The sequence below is a fragment of the Nomascus leucogenys genome, chromosome 6, assembly GCF_006542625.1.
Source record: "Nomascus leucogenys isolate Asia chromosome 6, Asia_NLE_v1, whole genome shotgun sequence".
NCBI lineage: Eukaryota > Metazoa > Chordata > Mammalia > Primates > Hylobatidae > Nomascus > Nomascus leucogenys.
Genome location: NC_044386.1, coordinates 67,687,190 through 67,707,789, shown reverse-complemented (window position 1 = coordinate 67,707,789; position 20,600 = coordinate 67,687,190). Strand labels below are relative to the sequence as shown.

Below are 20,600 nucleotides of genomic sequence, written 5' to 3'. Positions count from 1 at the left end.
CAAAGCACTCAAGGGCAAATTTTTTAAAGATAATTACCCAGTAGAAAAATACAGGAAAAACATGGATGGGAAATTTATAAAATACAAAATAAAATTAATCTTTATGTATGAAAAAAATTTCAACCTCACCAATTAAGCATAAATTAAAGCAACAGGGATAGGACATTTTTCACCTATTCAATTGAAAATATTTGAAAATGTGTTAACTCTCATTACTATAATGAAGATGGCATAGTAATACACACTTGTATAAATTTGTTAATAATGCAAATTGTAAGCTTTCTGAAGGGCAATTTGTAAATTCATATAAAAAAATTAAAATATGCAAACCTGTTGCTCTAGTCATTTTGCTTCCGGGAGTTTATTCTAAGAAAATAAGCAGAGACACGAACAAAAATTATTTTAAAGGAAACTCAAACCAGCTTTATAAGGACAAATAATAGAAACAAATATGTCATAACAGAGTTAATTTTACATAAATTATAATTCTTCTGTATAATTACAATGAACCTATTAAAAATTGGATTAAGAAAATAAGAAAATGTTCAAGTAGCATTAAGTGGAAAACTCTGGTTTTTAAAAAGTGTATCTGGAATGTGATCCCATTCTGTGTGTATACCTATATAATGTCAGGAAGACATTAGCTAAAATATTAACAGTAGTTATCTCGGGGTGGTGGAATCACAGTAAATTTTCTTATTTAGATATTTTCCAAATGTTATACAATTAATACTTTACTTTTATAATCAGAAAAAGGTGAAAGCTACTTTTAAATATTGGCCACTTTTACCAAAAAAAAAAAAAAAAAATCACTAAGCAAAATAAATTTGCAAAGAATGTAAGTGTCTGTCTAAGGCAGGATCTGAGTTGCCGTGGCCAACATTGAGAACCAACTAGCTATTCTTCTCTTGCCTCTCAAAGATCAACATGCTTCTTAACTTTCAACTGGGAGAGAACTGCCCGTGCCCAGAGGAGATTCGGGAGGAGCTCTATGATTTCCACGAGGACCTTCTCCTTCACTGTGGTGAGCTGCCCAGAGAAAGGCTTTGTCCAAGAAAAGTCTGTTGTGGATTCCTTCATTAGAAAGCTAGTGGGAGGTTGGGAAGTTATTTTTGTATTTAAAATTGTAATACTGTCTTTCAAGACGTGACTCTATCCTAACTACTTGTGTCAGAAAAGATGCAGGAAGTAACCCTGGCAGAATATATGACCAAAATTCCTTCTGCCTAGAGGAACCTGTGCTGAGCTATAGAGAGGAAACAGGGTTTCTAGCAAAAGAATGAAGATAACTGATCCTTATATAAACCTCACCTAATTTGCTTAAAGTTAGTTGGGACTCTCAGCTTCCAGGTGAGACAAGATTCTGATCCCTTTGCTTTTGTGTGTGTGTGTGTGGGGGAGGGGGGGGGGGGTAACTTCTGCCCTTAAGGCTTCTCAGCCAGCAATCTCTACTTGGATACGTACCTACTGGTTTCAAGCCGCTCTCAGCATTTGTGTGGCTTGTACATGGGTAGATTTAATAATATATGGGTAATTGACAAGCTTTTCATTTGAAATAACTCAATGTTAACTCCTTCTACAGACTCTAGGGCCATATCCGCCAAACATTCTTCCAGAGGTTTCAACACTATAAGAGTGTATGTAATCCCCCATACACTCTTTTGGAGGTTTTGGGGGTACAGATTCAAAACACCTGTTTTAGGATTAAACTTACTTGATGTTCTGATAAATAGGAAATCAATCTTTTTTTTTTTTCAAAAGCTATAAGATAGGTAAATATTTACGAGAGATTGCTTGTAGTATCTTTAGAAAGTTCCAGAAGGATAGGAAGCAGTTTTTTAAATGTTCTTTCTGACACTATGATGGTTTCATGTACTGCTTTGGATTTTCACCCTGTTCTGTGGCTTGCTAGGGGTTCCTTTGGAAGAAGAGGAAGAGGAGGAGGAGGACACCTCCTGGACAGGAAAACTCTGTGCCTTGGTTTACAAAATCAAAGGCCCACCCAAGCCAGAGAAGGAGCAGCCGACGGAGGAGGAGGAGAGATGCCCCAGTAAGTGACATTGCCTTTAAATGACAGTGTGCTCTTCTAAGACTTAATTAAGGTAACTGTTTTTTTAAACAAATACTGTAAGATAGATAGAGGCTGCTTAACTTCAAAGAAAGCATCTGGGCAGTATGTTATAATTGCTGGTGGTTCTGTTATGTATTTTGGGTTCTGCCTTTCTTCTGGTTGAAGAAGCTTACTTTCAGACTGTCCTGAAACCTGAGATGGATTGCTTGGTGTCTGTTCTTGCTGTCGTGTTCTACTTAGTGGTGCCTGTAAATACATGTCTGTTCTTCTTTTAGGTTTCCATAGTCTTCCTCTTTTAACCATTATTGTTAATGATTATTGTTTCTGTCACTTCCCTTTGTGGTTCCTTAGCATTGAAAATTGCCCCAGAGAGGAAATAAAATAATAATATAAGAGAGTTCGTAAAGGAAATAGGATATGAGTTTGGGAGGGGTCGTTTTTGGTTTTGGGGTATGATTTTTGAAAATGTACCATCTTAGAAACTTTGACTTCATATTTTTCTTTTTTTTTATTATTCTACTTTAGGTTCTAGGGTACATGTGCACAATGTGCAGGTTTGTTACATATGTATCCATGTGCCATGTTGTTTTGCTGCACCCATTAACTCGTCATTTAGCATTAGGTATATCTCCTAATGCTGTCCCTCCCCCCTCCCCCAACCCCACAACAGTCCCCGGAGTGTGATGTTCCCCTTCCTGTGTCCATGAGTTCTCATTGTTCAATTCCCACCTATGAGTGAGAACATGCGGTGTTTGGTTTTTTGTCCTTGCGATAGTTTACTGAGAACGATGTTTTCCAGTTTCATCCATGTCCCTACAAAGGACATGAACTCATCATTTTTTATGGCTGCATAGTATTCCATGGTGTATATGTGCCACATTTTCTTAATCCAGTCTATCGTTGTTGGACATTTGGGTTGGTTCCAACTCTTTGCTATTGTGAATAGTGCCGCAATAAACATACGTGTGCATGTGTCTTTATAGCAGCATGATTTATAGTCCTTTGGGTATATACCCAGTAATGGGATGGCTGGGTCAAATGGTATTTCTAGTTCTAGATCCCTGAGGAATCGCCACACTGACTTCCACAATGGTTGAACTAGTTTACAGTCCCACCAACAGTGTAAAAGTGTTCCTATTTCTCCACATCCTCTCCAGCACCTGTTGTTTCCTGACTTTTTAATCATGGCCATTCTAACTGGTGTGAGATGGTATCTCATTGTGGTTTTGATTTGCATTTCTGTGATGGCCAGTGATGATGAGCATTTTTTCATGTGTTTTTTGGCTGCATAAATGTCTTCTTTTGAGAAGTGTCTGTTCATGTCCTTCGCCCACTTTTTGATGGGGTTGTTTGTTTTTTTCTTGTAAATTTGTCTGAGTTCATTGTAGATTCTGGACTTCCTATTTTTCAACAATGCCGAGCTTTGTCCAGATTTATCTCTCTAATCCTTGTACTATAGATGACTCCTACCATTTTGACCCATGATGAAACAAGATTATAACTTGTTCTGCAGGGCTGACTGTCTCTAAGACATGAAATTTCAAGAGGAAGATTGTCTTGTCTGAGTATTATATATAATCAGTCTGCTCCTTGGTACAGATTCAGCAAATTTATCATTTGTCTAAAGAAGAAGGAATTTCTCAGGTTTAATATCGTTGCTTTTTATCTTGTTTCCTATTCCTATCCATCTTGGAACACACTTTCAAATCATAGACTAGAGCAATTAACTGTCAAGATAGGATCGGTTTGTCTGAAAACACTACTTTGGGGTTCATACATCTTACTGCCCTTTATATCGACCTTTTATCTTTGTCAGAATATCTCTGAAGGGAACAAATCTCACCATTTGTCAGCAGAAGTATTGAAACCTCTGGAAGAGTGTATGGGGGACTTGGCACTGGCAACCCTTGATAGGGTAGTTCAGTCAGGCACTCTGGAAAGGGCGGGTCTTTTTTGAGGACGTGCCAGCAGCACTCTGAAGCCACAGAAACGTGAATTTAGACTCCCTTTGTGGTTACCGCCAAAGGAGAACTGAAAATAGGCTGAGTTACCCATATGTCTCCTATATCACCTGCTGAGAGTCTCTTTTGAAAGTGGATGTTCCTTTCCCACCTTCTTTTTCTTTTCTTTTTTTTTTTTTTTTCCTGAAACAGGGTCTTGCTCTGTCATCCAGGCTGGAGTGCAGTGGTGTGATCTCCACTCACGGCAACCTCCATGTCACGGTTCAAGCAATTCTCATGCCTCAGCCTCCCGAGTAGCTGGGATTACAGGCATGCGCCACCATGTCTGGCTAATTTTTGTATTTTTAGTAGAGACAGGGTTTCATCATGTTGGCCAGGCTGGTCTCGAACTTTTGACCTCAAGCAGTCTGCCCTCCTCAGCCTCCCAAAGTGCTGGGATTACAGGCATGAGCCACCACAGCTGGCCCTTTCCCACCTTTTTAACAGAGAGTTTGTCGTGGCTGGGGGTCCCACCAGGTGACCATTTCATGTGAGGTAAATGGAGTCAGTCAGATGAAGTCACTTGTCACCTGCCTCTGTGAAGCCTCCCCCTACGCCTGTGAATGGTGTTCGGGCACCAAGGATTGCAGTGTGCAGCCCCGCTACCTCAGGCCTCAGGCACACAGACCACATTCTGTCTGTCTTGGCAAAACACGCACACCTGAGAGGCCAGCCCTGTATGAGACTGCGTGTCTTCACCTCATGCTTCTTCCCTTCCCCAGGAGGAGTTATGAGAGGTTCACGCTTCGTGTCATCAGTGCTCTATCCTGGGATCCCAGAAATAGACGAAATGGTCGAGGTGATCAGGCATGTTTGGCTTCTCTGCTGAATGTTCCAGACATGATGAATCCCCTCACTCAAGCCTGGCATTTTAAAATAAATTCTAGAGAGTGGTTTAACAACCACCACCCCTATAAATTGTTTTCAATATGATCAAAGAGAGACAAGGTTGCTGATTGCAGAACCAGATGCACTGAAGGGTCAAAATCCTTTAAATTATTGATAACTTTGTTCACGTTATTTCATATCTGATTTCTATTACCCTTGCATTTGATGAAATAATAAAAGTGTAGACAGTGTTAGAAACATTCTACAATGAATTGGCAGTTTACCAAATACTTCCACACATATTCATTTACTGCTGTTAGTTTTCTACATTCCTCCATCGTATAGTTGGGGGAAGCAGGACTCAGAAGAATTAAGGGGGGTACTTGTTTATTCTTTCTACCCTTACCCGGTTCCAGAAAAACGTCCGAGTGTCTGATTGTCACCAGCCCAAGGTACCTAAAGTGAGTAAAGCTATGGCTTGAAGGCAGGTCTTCTGTCTCTTTGTATTGTACTGTGCTTCTCCACTGTACCATGAGGCTTGCCAAAGAACTTACCAGCATATGTACCATGAGCTACAAACACATATGGAACGGCTTTTTAAAATCACTCTTTTTTTTATCTTGCCTACTACATCTGTGAGATATCTCACTATTGTGACTCGAAATCTGAACCCAACAGAATGCAATGTTTTAACATTTAAAATTTCACCAAACCAAGGATCTGAATTGTTCTCAGATAAGGCAGTGGTGGGCCCGCCCTGCAGTCCCTCCACTGTGAGCAGCTGATGTTGGCCAGTGACCTGCAGAGAAGCCACAACTTTTCTAGGAAAGAGAGAGCAATGGTGTCCTGACACTCGCATTCTGAAATCTGCTGGCTGGTTCAATGGTGAAGGGATTTGCCTAAAGTAACTCCAAGCCATATTGTTAATGAAAGCTGTTACAGTATTATCAAAGGATCAAATGATAATGAACGAGTGAAAAAAAACTAACAATAGTAGCCACTATACTGTCACTTTTTTTTTTTCATATCTCCATCGAGAAAATTCCCTAGAAAATGTTTTGCTTGTTCCTTCTGGCGGTACTTCTCCAACGCTGCAGTTTAAGCAGCATTTCCTTGAATGTAAATATATAGGCACTGAATTATTCTTCCAGAAGAGGCTGACCAGGTATTTCTGCTAAATTCTAAAATTAACAAAATAAAAATCACCTGTCAAATTTTACAGATTAAAATGTGGTACATTCTTGATCTCTGCCATTTGTTGAATGCTTTCCCCATGGGAGAAGGAAGCTCCATGCTAGCATTTTATCTCTATGCTTAGACGCCTTGAGATGACCCATTGCAATTCAGCTTTGGGTGGCATCAGTTAAGAACTGAGTTATAGGTGAGGCACGACTGAATCTTTCTGAAGGAGGTGAACATCCCTCTTCTGTCTTTAGCCCTGTGCTGTTTGCCACAGAATGTTACCTCTCGCAGAGATTAGGTGGCATTCTTGGCCTTGAATAGCACCTGCTCTCCCCTGCCACTCTTCTTCTAATGAAGACCAGAACTGGAGGTGACCTTGAACCTGTCAAGCCCCAAAGCCCTTACGTATGTTACCTCTTGCCTATTCATGAAACAGCCTAGGAGCCCTAAACCAAAATTCTCTCCCAGCTAAATGCTGTAGCATGTTTAGTGCTGAGAGGAAGAAAACATCTATACAAAATAAATCCCAGCCCCTCAACACAAATACGCACATGCAAAGTAAGATAACTTAGTAGTAAGTACATCTGCAGAGCTCAGGCAGTATTTCTAAGCCTCTTCTCTAAATTCTCTCCAAAGAGCCTCTCCCTAAACATACACACAAACGCCTCCTCTGTGAAGTCTTTCAAACTCATTCTTCTTCCCTCTACCCCTTCCATATTGTGGAATTTCTAGTAGTGTATGTATGACTTTCCATCTTATGTGAGGTATTTGTATATGTATTTGTTTTCCTCACCAGGTCTTAATGCAGGGAACATGTCGTACTTGTTTCCACACTCAGCTCTATGGCACAAATCTTTTTGACCTCCAACTGAATATTGGTCACTTGAGGCTTATAAAAAAGAATAAAACAGGGACCTTTCAGAAAAAGGAGGAAATGGGTATGGCTAGGCAACTCAAAATAATCATGAGGTTGGATGTACTGTAATAAAAGTACAGACAAAATACAGTAGGTGGCCAGAGGAGGAGATTGGGAAATTGTCCGTGAAGAATGTAGATGGATGGATAAAATAAGAAGGAAAAGGCATTTTTAATGAAAAAAAAAAAAGCTGCTTCAACAAAGGCCCATGGACAGCAAAGTTCATGTCATATACAGGAATGGCAACAAGTTGAGATTGGCTGAGTTATAAAAAGAATAGAATGGGTCAGAATGAAAAAAAAAAAAAGAGTGGTGTTAGAATATAGAACATCTTGCAAAATCCAACGGCTGTAGTCCCAGCTACTGGGGAGGCTGAGGCGGGAGAATGGCGTGAACCCAGGAGGCACAGCTTGCAGTGAGCCGAGATAGTGCCACTGCAGTCCGGCCTGGGCGACAGAGCGAAAATTCTGTCTCAAAAATCCAGCAGCTAAACCGTATGCAGGCTTAGAGTGTTACTCTTTGTTATACCCGTGTATTTTGTAATACTTGGTCTCCCAATTGTGGGGAGGGAGGGGCGAACACTTACGTGGTACCCCCTTTATCCTGAGCATTGTCTTGAGCACTTGCATAAATATTACCTCGTTTAATTCTCATGAGAACAATCTGTAATACACAATTCTATTTCTATTTTACAATTGAAGAAACTGAAGTAAAGACAAAGTAACTTGCCAAAATCACACAGAGGTGGCATAAAACTTCAAAACTTCGTCAACCTGAATTCAACGCCCATCCTTATCACTTATGTAATAACATCCTGCCCCCTATAGGCAATGGCTGTGAAATGGCTTAAGGACTAAATTATGAATTTACTTAACAATACTGAGATAGTTATGAGCACAGGGCTCTGGAGTTAGGCTGCCTAGTCTTAAATTCTTAACTTCTCCCAGAATTCATGATATCCAGGAGACTGAGCATGAGACAGCTTCTCTGTGCCTCAGTTTTCTCATCTATGAAATGGACATGGCATATACATACTTACCTCATTGGGTTGATATAAGCATTACATTAGTTAATATATGCAAATTGCTTAAATGTGTGTCTGGCATATAGTAAGCGCTTAATTTTAACTATTTTTTGGCTATTGTTTGTTGATTACTTGCCATATTAGGCACAAATCAAACTGCTTTAGCAAGACAGTAGTCTTTTAATTAATGATTTAGCCCTTACCAGCTTTGTATAGCCCTCCCTACAGCGGGGAGACACTGGGAACAGGGGCATCCATTAGGATTTCATCGCAGTGCTCTGGGTGAGAGGTTCTGAGGACTTGAATAAGGCTGGTATGGTAGGCAGGATAATTGACCCCAAAGATGTTCACATCCCAATTCCTAGAACCTATGGATATGTTAGGTTAAATGGTCCAAAAAAATGCAGATGGAATTAAGATTGCTAACCAGGAAATCTGGTTTATTGGAGTTGACCCAAAGTAATCCCAAGGGTTCTCAAGAGTGAGAGAGATCGACAGAAGAGAGCCAGAGATATGCAACATGAGAGGGATGTGGCTTAAATTTCCTGAAGGAAAGGGTCATGAGCCAACAAATGTATGCTGCCTCTAGAAGGTAAAAAAAAAAAAAAAAAAAAAAAAAAAAGAAAAAAGGCAAGGAAATGGATTGTCTCCCAGAACCTTCAGAAAGGATTGCACCTTGCCACACCTTGCTTTCAGTCTAGATCTGGGTCAGACTTCTGATCTATAGAATCATCGGACCAGAAATTTCTGTTGTTTTAAGCCACTAAGTTTGTGGTAATTTGTCACAGCAGCAATAGAAAAGGTGGTGACAACAAAAAGTATTTTTGAGGTGTCAGACATGTTAGAGGTAGGGTTGCCATATCCTGGCACCCAATTAGAAATGTGAAGAAGAAGAAGGCATTAAAGAGAGCATTATAGTTTCCTGAAAGATGGTCAGGTGCATAATAGACATGCAGATGGGGTAAGTTTGGGAAGAGGGGCAGAACTTTACTTTTATTTAGCTCCGTAGAGGTTGCAGGAAGATTTTCCACACAGTCTGGTTTGCCTTGATACCCTGCATGGCAAACAAAACAGATATCATTAATCCCAGCTTAGAGATGAGGAAACGGGGACTCCCAGGCGGTTAGCAACTTGCCTACCTCACAGGTGGCAAAGCAGGCATAAAAAATCATTGTACTGGGCTCCTGGAATGGTGCTTCACAGTAATCGATGCTTAAAAAGTATTCTGTGATCTGTTTAATTAATCAGTGTCAGGCCCTCTCTTTTGGTGGCCTGTGCTTTAGTGATGGGGAAGAGAGTTTGGTTCTCAGGCGAGAGAAAGTCGAACACTTAATTGAGTACCTCCTTTGTGCCCGGTACTGCCCTTGGCACTTCACCTTACCTCGTTTGATTTTATCCTCGCAACAAGCAACCAAGTATAGTGACCTCTAGACTCCCATTTTATGCACTAGGCAACTAAGCCTGAGGGTAGAAAAATAATTTGGACAAAGTCTTGCAACAAGTAAGTAAAAGGCCAAGATCTGAATTGCAATCCGGACCCACACTCTTTCCAGAGTACCGTGCAGGGATGCCTGGAAAGGGGGCCATGGGGATGGAAAGAAGGGGATAGGGAAGCATGGATGTTTAGGGTACATGGCCAGTAGCTTGCCTCATAATCACTTATTCTCTATATTGAAACTAAAAAGCAATTCGATGACTTTCCCAGCTGAATGAAGACAGAGGCCCCAAGTCCCTGAGTCCTTCGCTGTGCCATCTCTGCCTCATCTTTATTTCAGAGGCATCCCTCCCTAACACATCAGCAGGTGCCCTCTGTCCTCACTGTGCTCTTTTCCCCACCATCATCATCGGTCATTTAATCGCCTACATGTATTGAGAAAGTGATTATGAGGCTAGTTGACAGATTTCAAAAACAGGCTAATTATCTTAGTCTGATGGATGAAACCCCTTGGGACTCTAGAGCAGGACTGGCAGAATCAGGCTGCAAACACAGTCTCACTGGTGGCTTGCAGGGCTGCCTCTGTCAGATATGGGTATCTATCTGGCTAGGGAAGCAGTTCTGGGAGTGAAGCATTTGCTTCTACACTTGTCTCCATCCTTAGAGAGATGGAGGCTCTGCCCAACGTAGAAAACCACAGACGGAGGGAAATTTAGAAACAGATTTAGCAGAAATACACACCTGTCACGAGCCTATCTAGACACAGCCTGTCCTGAGAGCCAAGTTCTGTGGGCCAGTATGACTGGGGCAGTTTTGTGGGATACACAGCCAATCATGGATAGAGTCAGGAGGCTCCATATCCGCTACGCCTTCTCCTGGACAGCACTCACTACCACCTATTTATAGGAACTTAGATTTGTTCATTCAATTGAAGAATTGCTTTGCCTAAAGAAACCATAAAGCGAGGCTTGGGTTAAGAAGGGCCATCATTGTTGGGGAAATTCCAACCCTGCACACCTGTCTTGTCAGTTTTTACATGGTAATGGTGAGGATTGAATGATCATTCAGGCACCGTAATTAAGAGTCGGACACGGGAAGCTCTTAGTAAATGTTGGCTATATTATTTGGTATGGTTTGGCTCTGTGTCCCCACCCAAATCTCCTGTGGAATTGTAATCCCCACTTGTTGAAGGAGGGCCCTGGTGGGAGATGATTGAATCATGCGGGCGGGGCTTCCCCCGTTCTGTTCTCGTAATAGAGTTCCCACAAGATCTGGTTGTTTGAAAGTGTATAGTTCTTCCCCGTTCATATGCGCTCCCTCTCTCCTGCTCTGCCATGATAAGATGCTCTTGCTTCCTGTCTGCCTTCCACCACAATTGTAAGTTTTCTGAGGCCTCCCAGCCATGCTTCCTATACAGCCTGCAGAACTGTGAGTCAATTAAACCTCTCTTCTTCATAAATTATGCAATCTCAGGTAGTTCTTTATAGCAGTGTGAGAATGGACTAATACATTATGATAATTAGAGGTAGGATGTTCTAGAAGGCAGTTTGAACTTTTATTCTTCAGCCAAGGAGGCCAATATAGAAAGATACAAATGTACATACCCAAAAATTAAATACAGACCCGGGATGTGTCCTGCTATTTCCTGTGGAGCCTGGGGCCAGCCCTACACCATCACGTGCCTCGAGGGGTCTGATAGCCAGTGCCTGTTGTGTGCCCTGATAACACGCTATAAACACAGCAGTTCTTCTTATCACCCAAGAACAATGCTCCAGGTTGTCTTCACAGGTTTTTCCTTTCACTGCAGAGAGCCTTGTAACTTTATTCTGAGTAATCACAACAACATCCTTGCTCTAGCAAAATGAGGCCAAAATGGTACCTACTGCACAACCTGGGCCAGAGAGGCACTGGGGAAGCACAGAGAAATTTGCATGATGAATTCTCCAAAAGTCCTCTTGAAGTCCATGGGTTTAACTTTTTCCCTGACCTTCTCTGCTAATAAGTAGTAGATATTTGACGACTTTGTAATTCAGACCAGACTTTCGGCCTAGAGGAAGCTCTAGGGCACAGAGCACAGAGGGCATGAGTTTTCCCCCCGGTAAATCTTCCCAACTAAATCTAGAGGGTGTTATTGCATCACCTGACCCCTGACACAGGAAGCTTCATTTCTCTGCCAGCAATCAGGACAGACATCAAAAAGGCCATCAAGTTGCCACAGCTCATCTCCTCGATGTAAATGATTAGTGATGTGCAGTGATGCTTTGATAATGGCCACTTACTCACCATAGTCAGTAACCACTGGAATTTTGAGATTTTATTTCTTCATCCTCAGGTTTTACTGTTAGGAAAAGCAAGCTGGGTACCATCAAAATAGGGCATTAAAATGTGGTGGTAAAATTCTTGATGCTCATTAATTTAACCCAATGAAGCCAAAGGCTTTCGTTTGCCATTTTAGTAAATTGACACAACCCTTTCAAGAGCTCCATGGGTCAGATAGAAATAGAATCATGGAATATTAAGCCACAAGTGACTTTACTTCACAGAAGTGCACAAAGACACAGAGAGGTAGGTGACTTGCCCAAGGTCACATAGCCAGAGCTAGAACAAAGGACTCTTATTCCCTGACCAGTGCTCTTGTTCCCATACCACACTTATATTCATTTTCTTCAACATAAATTTTATATTGCTAATTTCATTTTGTTGGTAAAGAAATCAAGGCTCTGGGAAAATGAGTAATCTGCCCAGCTGAGAGTCAGAAAAAGAACTAAAGCTTTATGATTTGGGAGATTTTATTTCTGAATCCATTTTATGGTTTATTAAAAGAGCATCATCTAGACAGAGTAATATAAATTTAAAACATTAATAAAGATGACTATTTTTCTGAGTTTTATGGAGCTATTGAAAGTAAACAGCTCTAAGATGGTCAAGTAGATGTGCTTAGATTCCAGCAGCGTGGGTTTGAATCCAGGCTCTGACATTCACTAATTGATTGTAATATTAGGCAACTTCCTTAACCTCTGTATATTTCAGTTTCTCTATATGAAAAATGAGAAGAGTAATAGCTCCTATCCTGGTGAGTGGGGGCTAGGGAATATAAGGATTAAATAAAATAGTGCTCAGCTTGATGTCCTGGTTCTTGGAAGTTTGTATACCTCAGCTTCTGAAATGAGTATACAAAGCATAGATCATAAGAACTTCATCTCCACATTTATCTTTTCAGATGCTTTCAGCAAACAAGCAACAGGAAGCCCAACTCAGGTAGAACAGCCATTAACGGATTTCACTGGCTGACACCTGTGAGTTTAGCAATGGAGCCAGCCAAGGACTGAGTTCATCCAGTGGCTCTGCTCACTCTCCGGGCAGTCATCTTGCTTCTTGTTCCAGCTTTGCCCTCCAGCTGGTAGTAAGATGGTGGCTGCAGTTCTGGGCCTCATATCCATGCACTACAGTGTCCAAGGGAAAACTGAGAAAGTTTATCCTGCCCTGGTATTGTAAGCAAGGATCCCGAGATCACTTTTGATTACAAAAACTTGGTCACAGGCCAATCCGTGTACCAGAGTGTGACTTAGAAAATAGAACATGCTGGTTGACTTAAGTCAACAGGGTCTATTTTTGAAATAAGTTTGGGTCATTTTACATACCTGAGGAGCATAGGCTGTAAGTTGGAGAGGCAGAAACCTGTGCAAAAGCAGGGTTCTGTTAAGAAGGAAGAAGAGACAAATGGATGCTATGTATGTGGCCAGTAATATTCATTATGCATGATGGTTATCAGCATCTTTAATTTATTCAGGGGTTAATGTTGACATGCAGCCAGTTCTAGCTCGTGATTTTCAGAGGGAGAACAGGGCAAAAAGAAAAGCTGTGTTCTAGAAACTGGAGACTGTGCTGTCTGTAATCTACATATGTTATCTAATGGTCCACAACAGTTCTGCAGTAGGTGCTTTCTGTGTTTAATGTCAGCTCTGGCTTCACAAGAGCTCTGAGCCAGATTCAGGCAGACCTCAGTTATATCAGTAGCCCTGCAATTTACTCCAGTTGCCTCAACAATACATAGAAGACTGTATCTCTCTTGGGTCCCAGTTTCTGTGGGCACATTTGCCATGGCTTTGTAACGCAGACTCTCCAGTCTGGTTTGTAGCTTCAGAAAAGAGTTAATCATCCTCAACCCAAGACTTTCTTAACAGCTGGAGTACATTAGTTTTCTATTGTTGCTGTAACAAATTATCACAAACTTAATGGAACTGCAAACAACACAAATTTACTTCTTATCGTTCTGGAGGTCACAAGTCAACGGTAGGCTAGTAGGGCTGCATTCCCTCTGGACTCTCTAGGGGAGAATATACATTTCATGCCTTTCCCAGCTTCTTCACATCTGAAAAGTCTCTTTTGTAAGGTAACATATTCATATGTTCTGGTAATTAGGACATGGACAGTTGGGGGAGTTGGAGGGACATTATTTAGCCTACTACTGGGAGAAAGAAAGTAGAGGTCAAAATACACTTGTTCTTTACACTTCGAAATTATCTACCACCTGTTCATGCCTCCAGAGCATTTACAGCATGCCACAAGCTGACTTTTCAATCACTTAGAATTTAAAAATAAGTGTACATCCTTTAGATGCACATAATTATTTTTCTTTTCCCATTGTAATGTGAGCATTATAAATTGCTTTCTAAGTGTAACCTAAGTATGGTGTAATTTTGTTTGCTCCTTCTTCTCAAAGTGATTGGATGACTTTTTCTTCCAAACTGACCCAGATTTAAGAGCACTCACAAAAATATAACACCAGCATAGGTTTGAGATCTGTAAGCTGCAGGGATTTGCTTTGCCAGTGGCCAACCTCTACTCTTTGATCATAATGTACTTCATTGCGTGGTGGCCACTTGGATTGTGATCTAAATTTGGAGGAGGAAATAAAAGATTATTTACAGACCCCTGCAGCCTAAAAATTTAAACCTGCAGCATGAAAATAAGTGACCTTTCCTTTATGGTAGTTGGCATTGCAAAGCTGGTAATTTTACCATTTAAAAAGGAGTTATACCAACTTTGGTAGGGGAATCTCTAGAGAATTTCTCATAAGGGTCAGACATGGTGTGCTTGGGTTCTAAAGTCAGAGGAGGAAGTTACAAAATGACAAGTGGAGGGGAATAAACAACAATAAGTGATATCTGGGCTCCAAACTGATGTACTAAGGCTAGCTCAAATTTAAAGACACTCTAACTCTTTGTTATTGTATAAAAGGTCTGACTAGTCCAAAAATCAGGTAATGAGTAGTTTTGTTTTTTTCCTTTTTGAAATATCCCTCAGGCATCAAGTCTCGCTAAACAATACAGTGCCTTGGAAATATTTCCGTTCTGAGTTAGCCTGAATAATCATTTAAAATGCAGCTTATAGATCATATATTTGATATCATTGCCTTAATGTGACTACCCCTAATTACACTAATTGCAAAAGTGAAGTGAATTAGAATGTTAATAGTAATCTCATAAATGAAGCCATTTATAATTATCAAGGAAACCATCTGTACATGACTAGCTTCCCTAAGACATTCTGTTCAAAAGGATTTGCTTTATTTCTCATCAGAAAACATGTGCTTGGCGACATATTTTTCTTTCTTTTTCCTTTTTGAAAAGAACACTATATTATAATCCCATGAACTGAACCATCGAGTGCACTTGGCAAGGCCTTCTTGAAATTCTGCTAAGTCAGTGCACAAAAATCCTAGAGATGCAACAAGGTCTGCTGAGGCGTCCTTGTTATGTGTGGTGGTTCTGAGTGGGGTTAAGTGGTGTGCACATGCATGTGTGTGTGTGCGTGTGTGAAAGAGTAAGATGGGCCATACTTTGTGGCAAATGGTGGATTTAACCCATTTACCTCAACATCATCTTGCTTCTGATGGCTGTCCCACTTTGAGAGTCATGTTTCTTACCAATACCGAAGTGTTTTGTAGTCATTAAAGGGTAGCATTTCCAAAGATGAACTTAGAAAAGCAACAGAAATAAAATCATTATTTAGTTGTAACTCTTCTTAAAATCTCTGTTGCTCTTTGTTTATGAAAGAGATTCAAATAAATTCACAAGAAATAAGTCCCTCCTTTGCTATTTGAAAATCCTACCAAAATTGGGGAGTCCATTCCAAGATGGCCAAATAGGAACAGCTCCGGTCTGCAGCTCCCAGCATGATCGCGCAGAAGACGGGTGATTTCTGCATTTCCAACTGAGGTACCTGGTTCATCTCATTGGGACTGGTTGGACAGTGGATGCAGCCCATGGAGGGTAAGCCAAAGCAGGGCAGGGCGTCGCCTCCCCCAGAAAGTGCAAGGGGTTGGGGGATTTCCCTTTCCTAGCCAAGGGAAGCTGTGACAGACTGTACATGGAAAAACGGGACACTCCTGCCCAAATACAGTGCTTTACCCAAGGTCTTAGCAACCAGAAGACAAGGAGATTCTCTCCCATACCTGGCTTAGCAGGTCCCATGCCCATGGAGCCTTGTTCACTGCTAGCACAGCAGTCTGAGATCAAACTGCAAGGTGGCAGCCTGGCTGGGGGAGGGGTGTCCACCATTGCCGAGGCTTGAGTAGGTAAACAAAACAGCTGGTAAGCTCAAACTGGGCGGAGCCCACTGCAGCTCAGCAAGGCCTACTGCCTCTATATATTCCACCTCTGTGGGCAGGGCATAGCTGAACAAAAGGCAACAGACAACTTCTGCAGACTTAAATGTCCCTGTCTGACAGCTCTGAAGAGAGCAGTGGTTCTCCCACCATGGCGTTTGAGCTCTGAGAATGGACAGACTACCTCCTCAAGTGGGTCCCTGACCCCCATGTAGCCTAACTGGGAGACACCTCCTAGTAGAGGCCGACTGACACCTCATACAGATGGGTTCCCCTCTGGAATGAAGCTTCCAGAGGACGGATCAGGCAGCAATATTTGCTGTTCTGCAATATTTGCTATTCTGTAGCCTCCACTGGTGATACCCAGGCAAACAGGGTCTGGAGTGGACCTCCAGCAAAGTCTAACAGACCTGCAGCTGAGGGACCTGCCTGTTAGAAGGAAAACTAACAAATAGAAAGGAATAGCATCAACATCAACAGAAAGGATATCCATACCAAAGCCCCATCTGTAGATCACCAGTATCAAAGACCAAAGGTAGATAAAACCACAAAGATGGGGAGAAACCAGAGCAGAAAAGCTGAAAATTCTAAAAACCAGAGTGCCTCTTCTCCTCCAAAGAATCACAGTTCCTCACCAGAAACAGAAGAAAGCTGGACAGAGTTGACAGAAGTAGGGTTCAGAAAGTTGGTAATAACAAACTTCTCCAAGCTAAAGGAGGATATATGAACCCACCGCAAGGAAGCTAAAAACCTTGAAAAAAGGTTAGACGAATGGCTAACTGGAATAAACAGTGTAGAGAAGACATTAAATGACCTGATGGAGCTGAAAACCGTGGCACAAGAACTTCGTGACACATGCACAAGCTTCAATAGCTGATTTGATCAAGTGGAAGAAAGGGTATCAGTGATTGAAGATCAAATTAATGAAATAAACCAAGAAGACAAGGTTAGAGAAAAAAGAGTAAAAAGAAACAAAGCCTCCAAGAAATATGGGACTATGTGAAAAGACCAAATCAGCGTTTGACTGGTGTACCTGAAAGTGATGAGGAGAATGGAACCAAGTTGGAAAACACTCTTCAGGATATTATCCTGAAGGATAATATTCCCCAACCTAGCAAGACAGGCCAACATTGAAATTCAGGAAATACAGAGACCACAAAGATACTCCTTGAGAAGAGCAACCCCAAGACACATAATTGTCAGATTCACCAAGGTTGAAATGAAGGAAAAAATGTTAAGGGCAGCCAGAGAGAAAGGTCAGGTTACCCACAAAGGGAAGTCCATCAGACTAAGAGCGGATCTCTCAGCAGAAACCCTACAAGCCAGAAGAGAGTGGGGGCCAACATTCAACATTCTTAAAGAATTTTCAACCCAGAATTTCATATCCAGCCAAACTAAGCTTCATAAGTGAAGGAGAAATAAAATCCTTTACAGACAAGCAAATGCTGAGAGATTTTGTCACCACCAGGCCTGCCTTACAAGAGCTCCTGAAGGAAGCACTAAACATGGAAAGGAACAACCAGTACCAGCCACTGCAAAAACATGCCAAATTGTAAAGACCATCAATGCTATGAAGAAACTGCATCAATTAATGGGCAAAATAACCAGCTAACATCATAATGACAGGATCAAATTCACACATAACAATATTAACCTTAAATGTAAATGGGCTAAATGCCCCAATTAAAAGACACAGACTGTAAATTAGATAAGGAGTCAAGACCCATCAGTGTTTTGTGTTCAGGAGACCTATCTCACATGCAGAGACACAGACAGGCTCAAAATAAAAGGATGGAGGAAGATCTATGAAGCAAATGGAAAGCAAAAAAAAAAAAAAAAAAAAAAAAAAGCAGGGCTTGCAATCCTAGTCTCTGGGAAAACAGACTTTAAACCAACAAAGATCAAAAGAGACAAAAGGTCAATACATAATGGTAAAGGGATCAATTCAACAAGAAGAACTAACTGTCCTAAATATATATGCACCCAATACAGGGGCACCCAGATTCATAAAGCAAGTCCTTAGAGACCTACAAAGAGACTTAGACTCCCACACAATAATAGCGGGAGACTTTAACACCTCACTGTCAATATTAGATCAACAAGACAGAAGGTTAATAAGGATATCCAGGACTTGAACTGAGCTCTGCACCAAGCAGACCTAATAGACATCTACAGAACTCTCCACCCCAAATCAACAGAATATACATTCTTCTCAGCACCACATTGCACTTATTCTAAAATTGACCACATAATTGGAAGTAAAGCACTGCTCAGCAAATGTAAAAGAACAGAAATCACAACAAACTGTCTCTCAGACCACAGTGCAATCAAATTGGGACTCAGGATTAAGAAATTCACTCAAAACCGCACAACTACATGGAAACTCAACAACCTGCTCCTGGGTTGTCAATAATGAAACGAAGGCAGAAATAAAGATGTTCTTTGAAACCAATGACAACAAAGACACAGCGTACCAGAATCTCTGGGACACATTTAAAGCAGTGTGTAGAGGGAAATTTGTACCACGAAATGCCACAAGAGAAATCAGGAAAGATCTAAAATTGACACCCTAACATCACAATTAAAAGAACTAGAGAAACAAGAGCAAACAAATTCAAAAGCTAGCAGAAGGCAAGAAATAAGATCAGAGCACAACTGAAAGAGACAGACACACACACACAAAAAAAAACCTTCAAAAAATCAATGAATCCAGGAGCTGGTTTTTGAAAAGATCAACAAAATTGATAGACCGCTATCAAGACTAATAAAGAAGAAAAGAGAGAAGAATCAAATAGACGCAATAAAAAATGATAAAAGGGATATCACCACCAATCCCACAGAAATACAAACTACCATCAGAGAATACTATAAACACCTCTGTGCAAATAAGCTAGAAAATCTAGAAGAAATGGATAAATTCCTGGATACTTAGACCCTCCCAAGACTAAACCAGGAAGAAGTTGAATCCCTGAATAGACCAATAACAGGCTCTGAAATTGAGGTAATAATTAATAGCTTACCAACCAAAAAAAGTCCAGGACCAGACAGATTCACAGCCGAATTCTACCAGAGATGCAAAGAGGAGCTGGTACCATTTCTTCTGAAACTATTCCAATCAATGGAAAAAGAGGGAATCCTCCCTAACTCATTTTATGAGGCCAGTATCATCCTGATACCAAAGCCTGGCAGAGACACAACAAAACAAGAGAATTTTAGACCAATATCCCTGATGAACATCGATGCGAAAATCCTCAATAAATACTGGCAAAGCAAATCCAGCAGCACATAAAAACCTTATCTGCCACAATCAAATCAGCTTCATCCCTGGGATGCAAGGCTGGTTCAACATACACAAATCAATAAATGTAATCCATCACATAAACAGAACCAATGACAAAAACCACATGATTATCTCAATAGATGCAGAAAAGGCCTTCAACAAAATTCAACAGCCCTTCATGCTAAAAACTCTCAATAAACTAGGTATTGAAGGGTTATATCTCAAAATGATAAGAGCTATTTATGACAAACCCACAGCAAATATCATACTGAATGGACAAAAACTGGAAGCATTCCCTTGGAAAACTGGCACAAGACAAGAATGCCCTCTCTTACTACTCCTATTCAACATAGTTTTGGAAGTTCTGGCCGGGCAATCAGACAAGAGAAAGAAATAAAGCGTATTCAATTAGGAAAAGAGGAAGTCAAATTGTCCCTGTTTGCAGATGACATGATTGTATATTTAGAAAACTCCATTGTCTCAGCCCAAAATCTCCTTAAGCCGATAAGCAACTTCAGCAAAGTCCCAGGATACAAAATCAATGTGCAGAAATCACAAGCATTCCTATACACCATTAACAGACAAACAGAGAGCCAAATCATGAGTGAACTCCCATTTACAATAGCTACAAGGAGAATAAAATACCTAGGAATCCAACTTACAAGGGCTGTGAAGGATCTCTTCAAGAACTACAAACCACTGCTCAACGAAATAAAAGAGGACACAAACAAATGGAAGAACATTCCATGCTCATGGATAGGAAGAATCAATATCGTGAAAATGGCCATACTGTCCAAGGTAATTTATAGATTCAGTGCCATCCCCATCAAGCTACCAATGACTTTCTTCACAGAATTGGAAAAATCTACTTTAAATTTCATATGGAACCAAAAAAGAGCCTGCATCGCCAAGACAATCCTAAGCAAAAAGAACAAAGCTGGAGGCATCGTGCTACCTGACTTCAAACTATATTACAAGGCTGCAGTAACCAAAACAGCATGGTACTGGCACTGAAACAGATATATAGACCAATGGAACAGAACAGAGGCCTCAAAAATAACACCACACATCTACAACCATCTGATCTTTGACAAACCTGACAAAAACAAGAAATGAGGAAAGGATTCCCTATTTAATAAATGGTGCTGGGAAAACTGGCTAGCCATATGTAGAAAGCTGAAACTGGATCCCTTCCTTACACCTTATACCAAAATTAATTCAAGATGGATTGAAGACTTAAATGTTAGACCTAAA

General features: G+C 40.9%; 1 protein-coding gene across 4 annotated transcripts in view; it reads left to right on the top strand.

Moving 5' to 3' along the window:
* The window catches only part of RYR3 (ryanodine receptor 3), a 568,187-nt gene that overhangs the window by 366,049 nt on the left and 181,538 nt on the right, over positions 1 to 20,600 (top strand). For all 4 annotated transcript variants that reach the window (XM_030814359.1, XM_030814360.1, XM_030814362.1 and 1 more), the window contains exons 37-38: positions 922 to 1,024; positions 1,913 to 2,050. In XM_030814359.1, the coding sequence (XP_030670219.1) occupies positions 922 to 1,024; positions 1,913 to 2,050 (241 nt within the window). The remainder of the gene's footprint in view (positions 1 to 921; positions 1,025 to 1,912; positions 2,051 to 20,600) is intronic.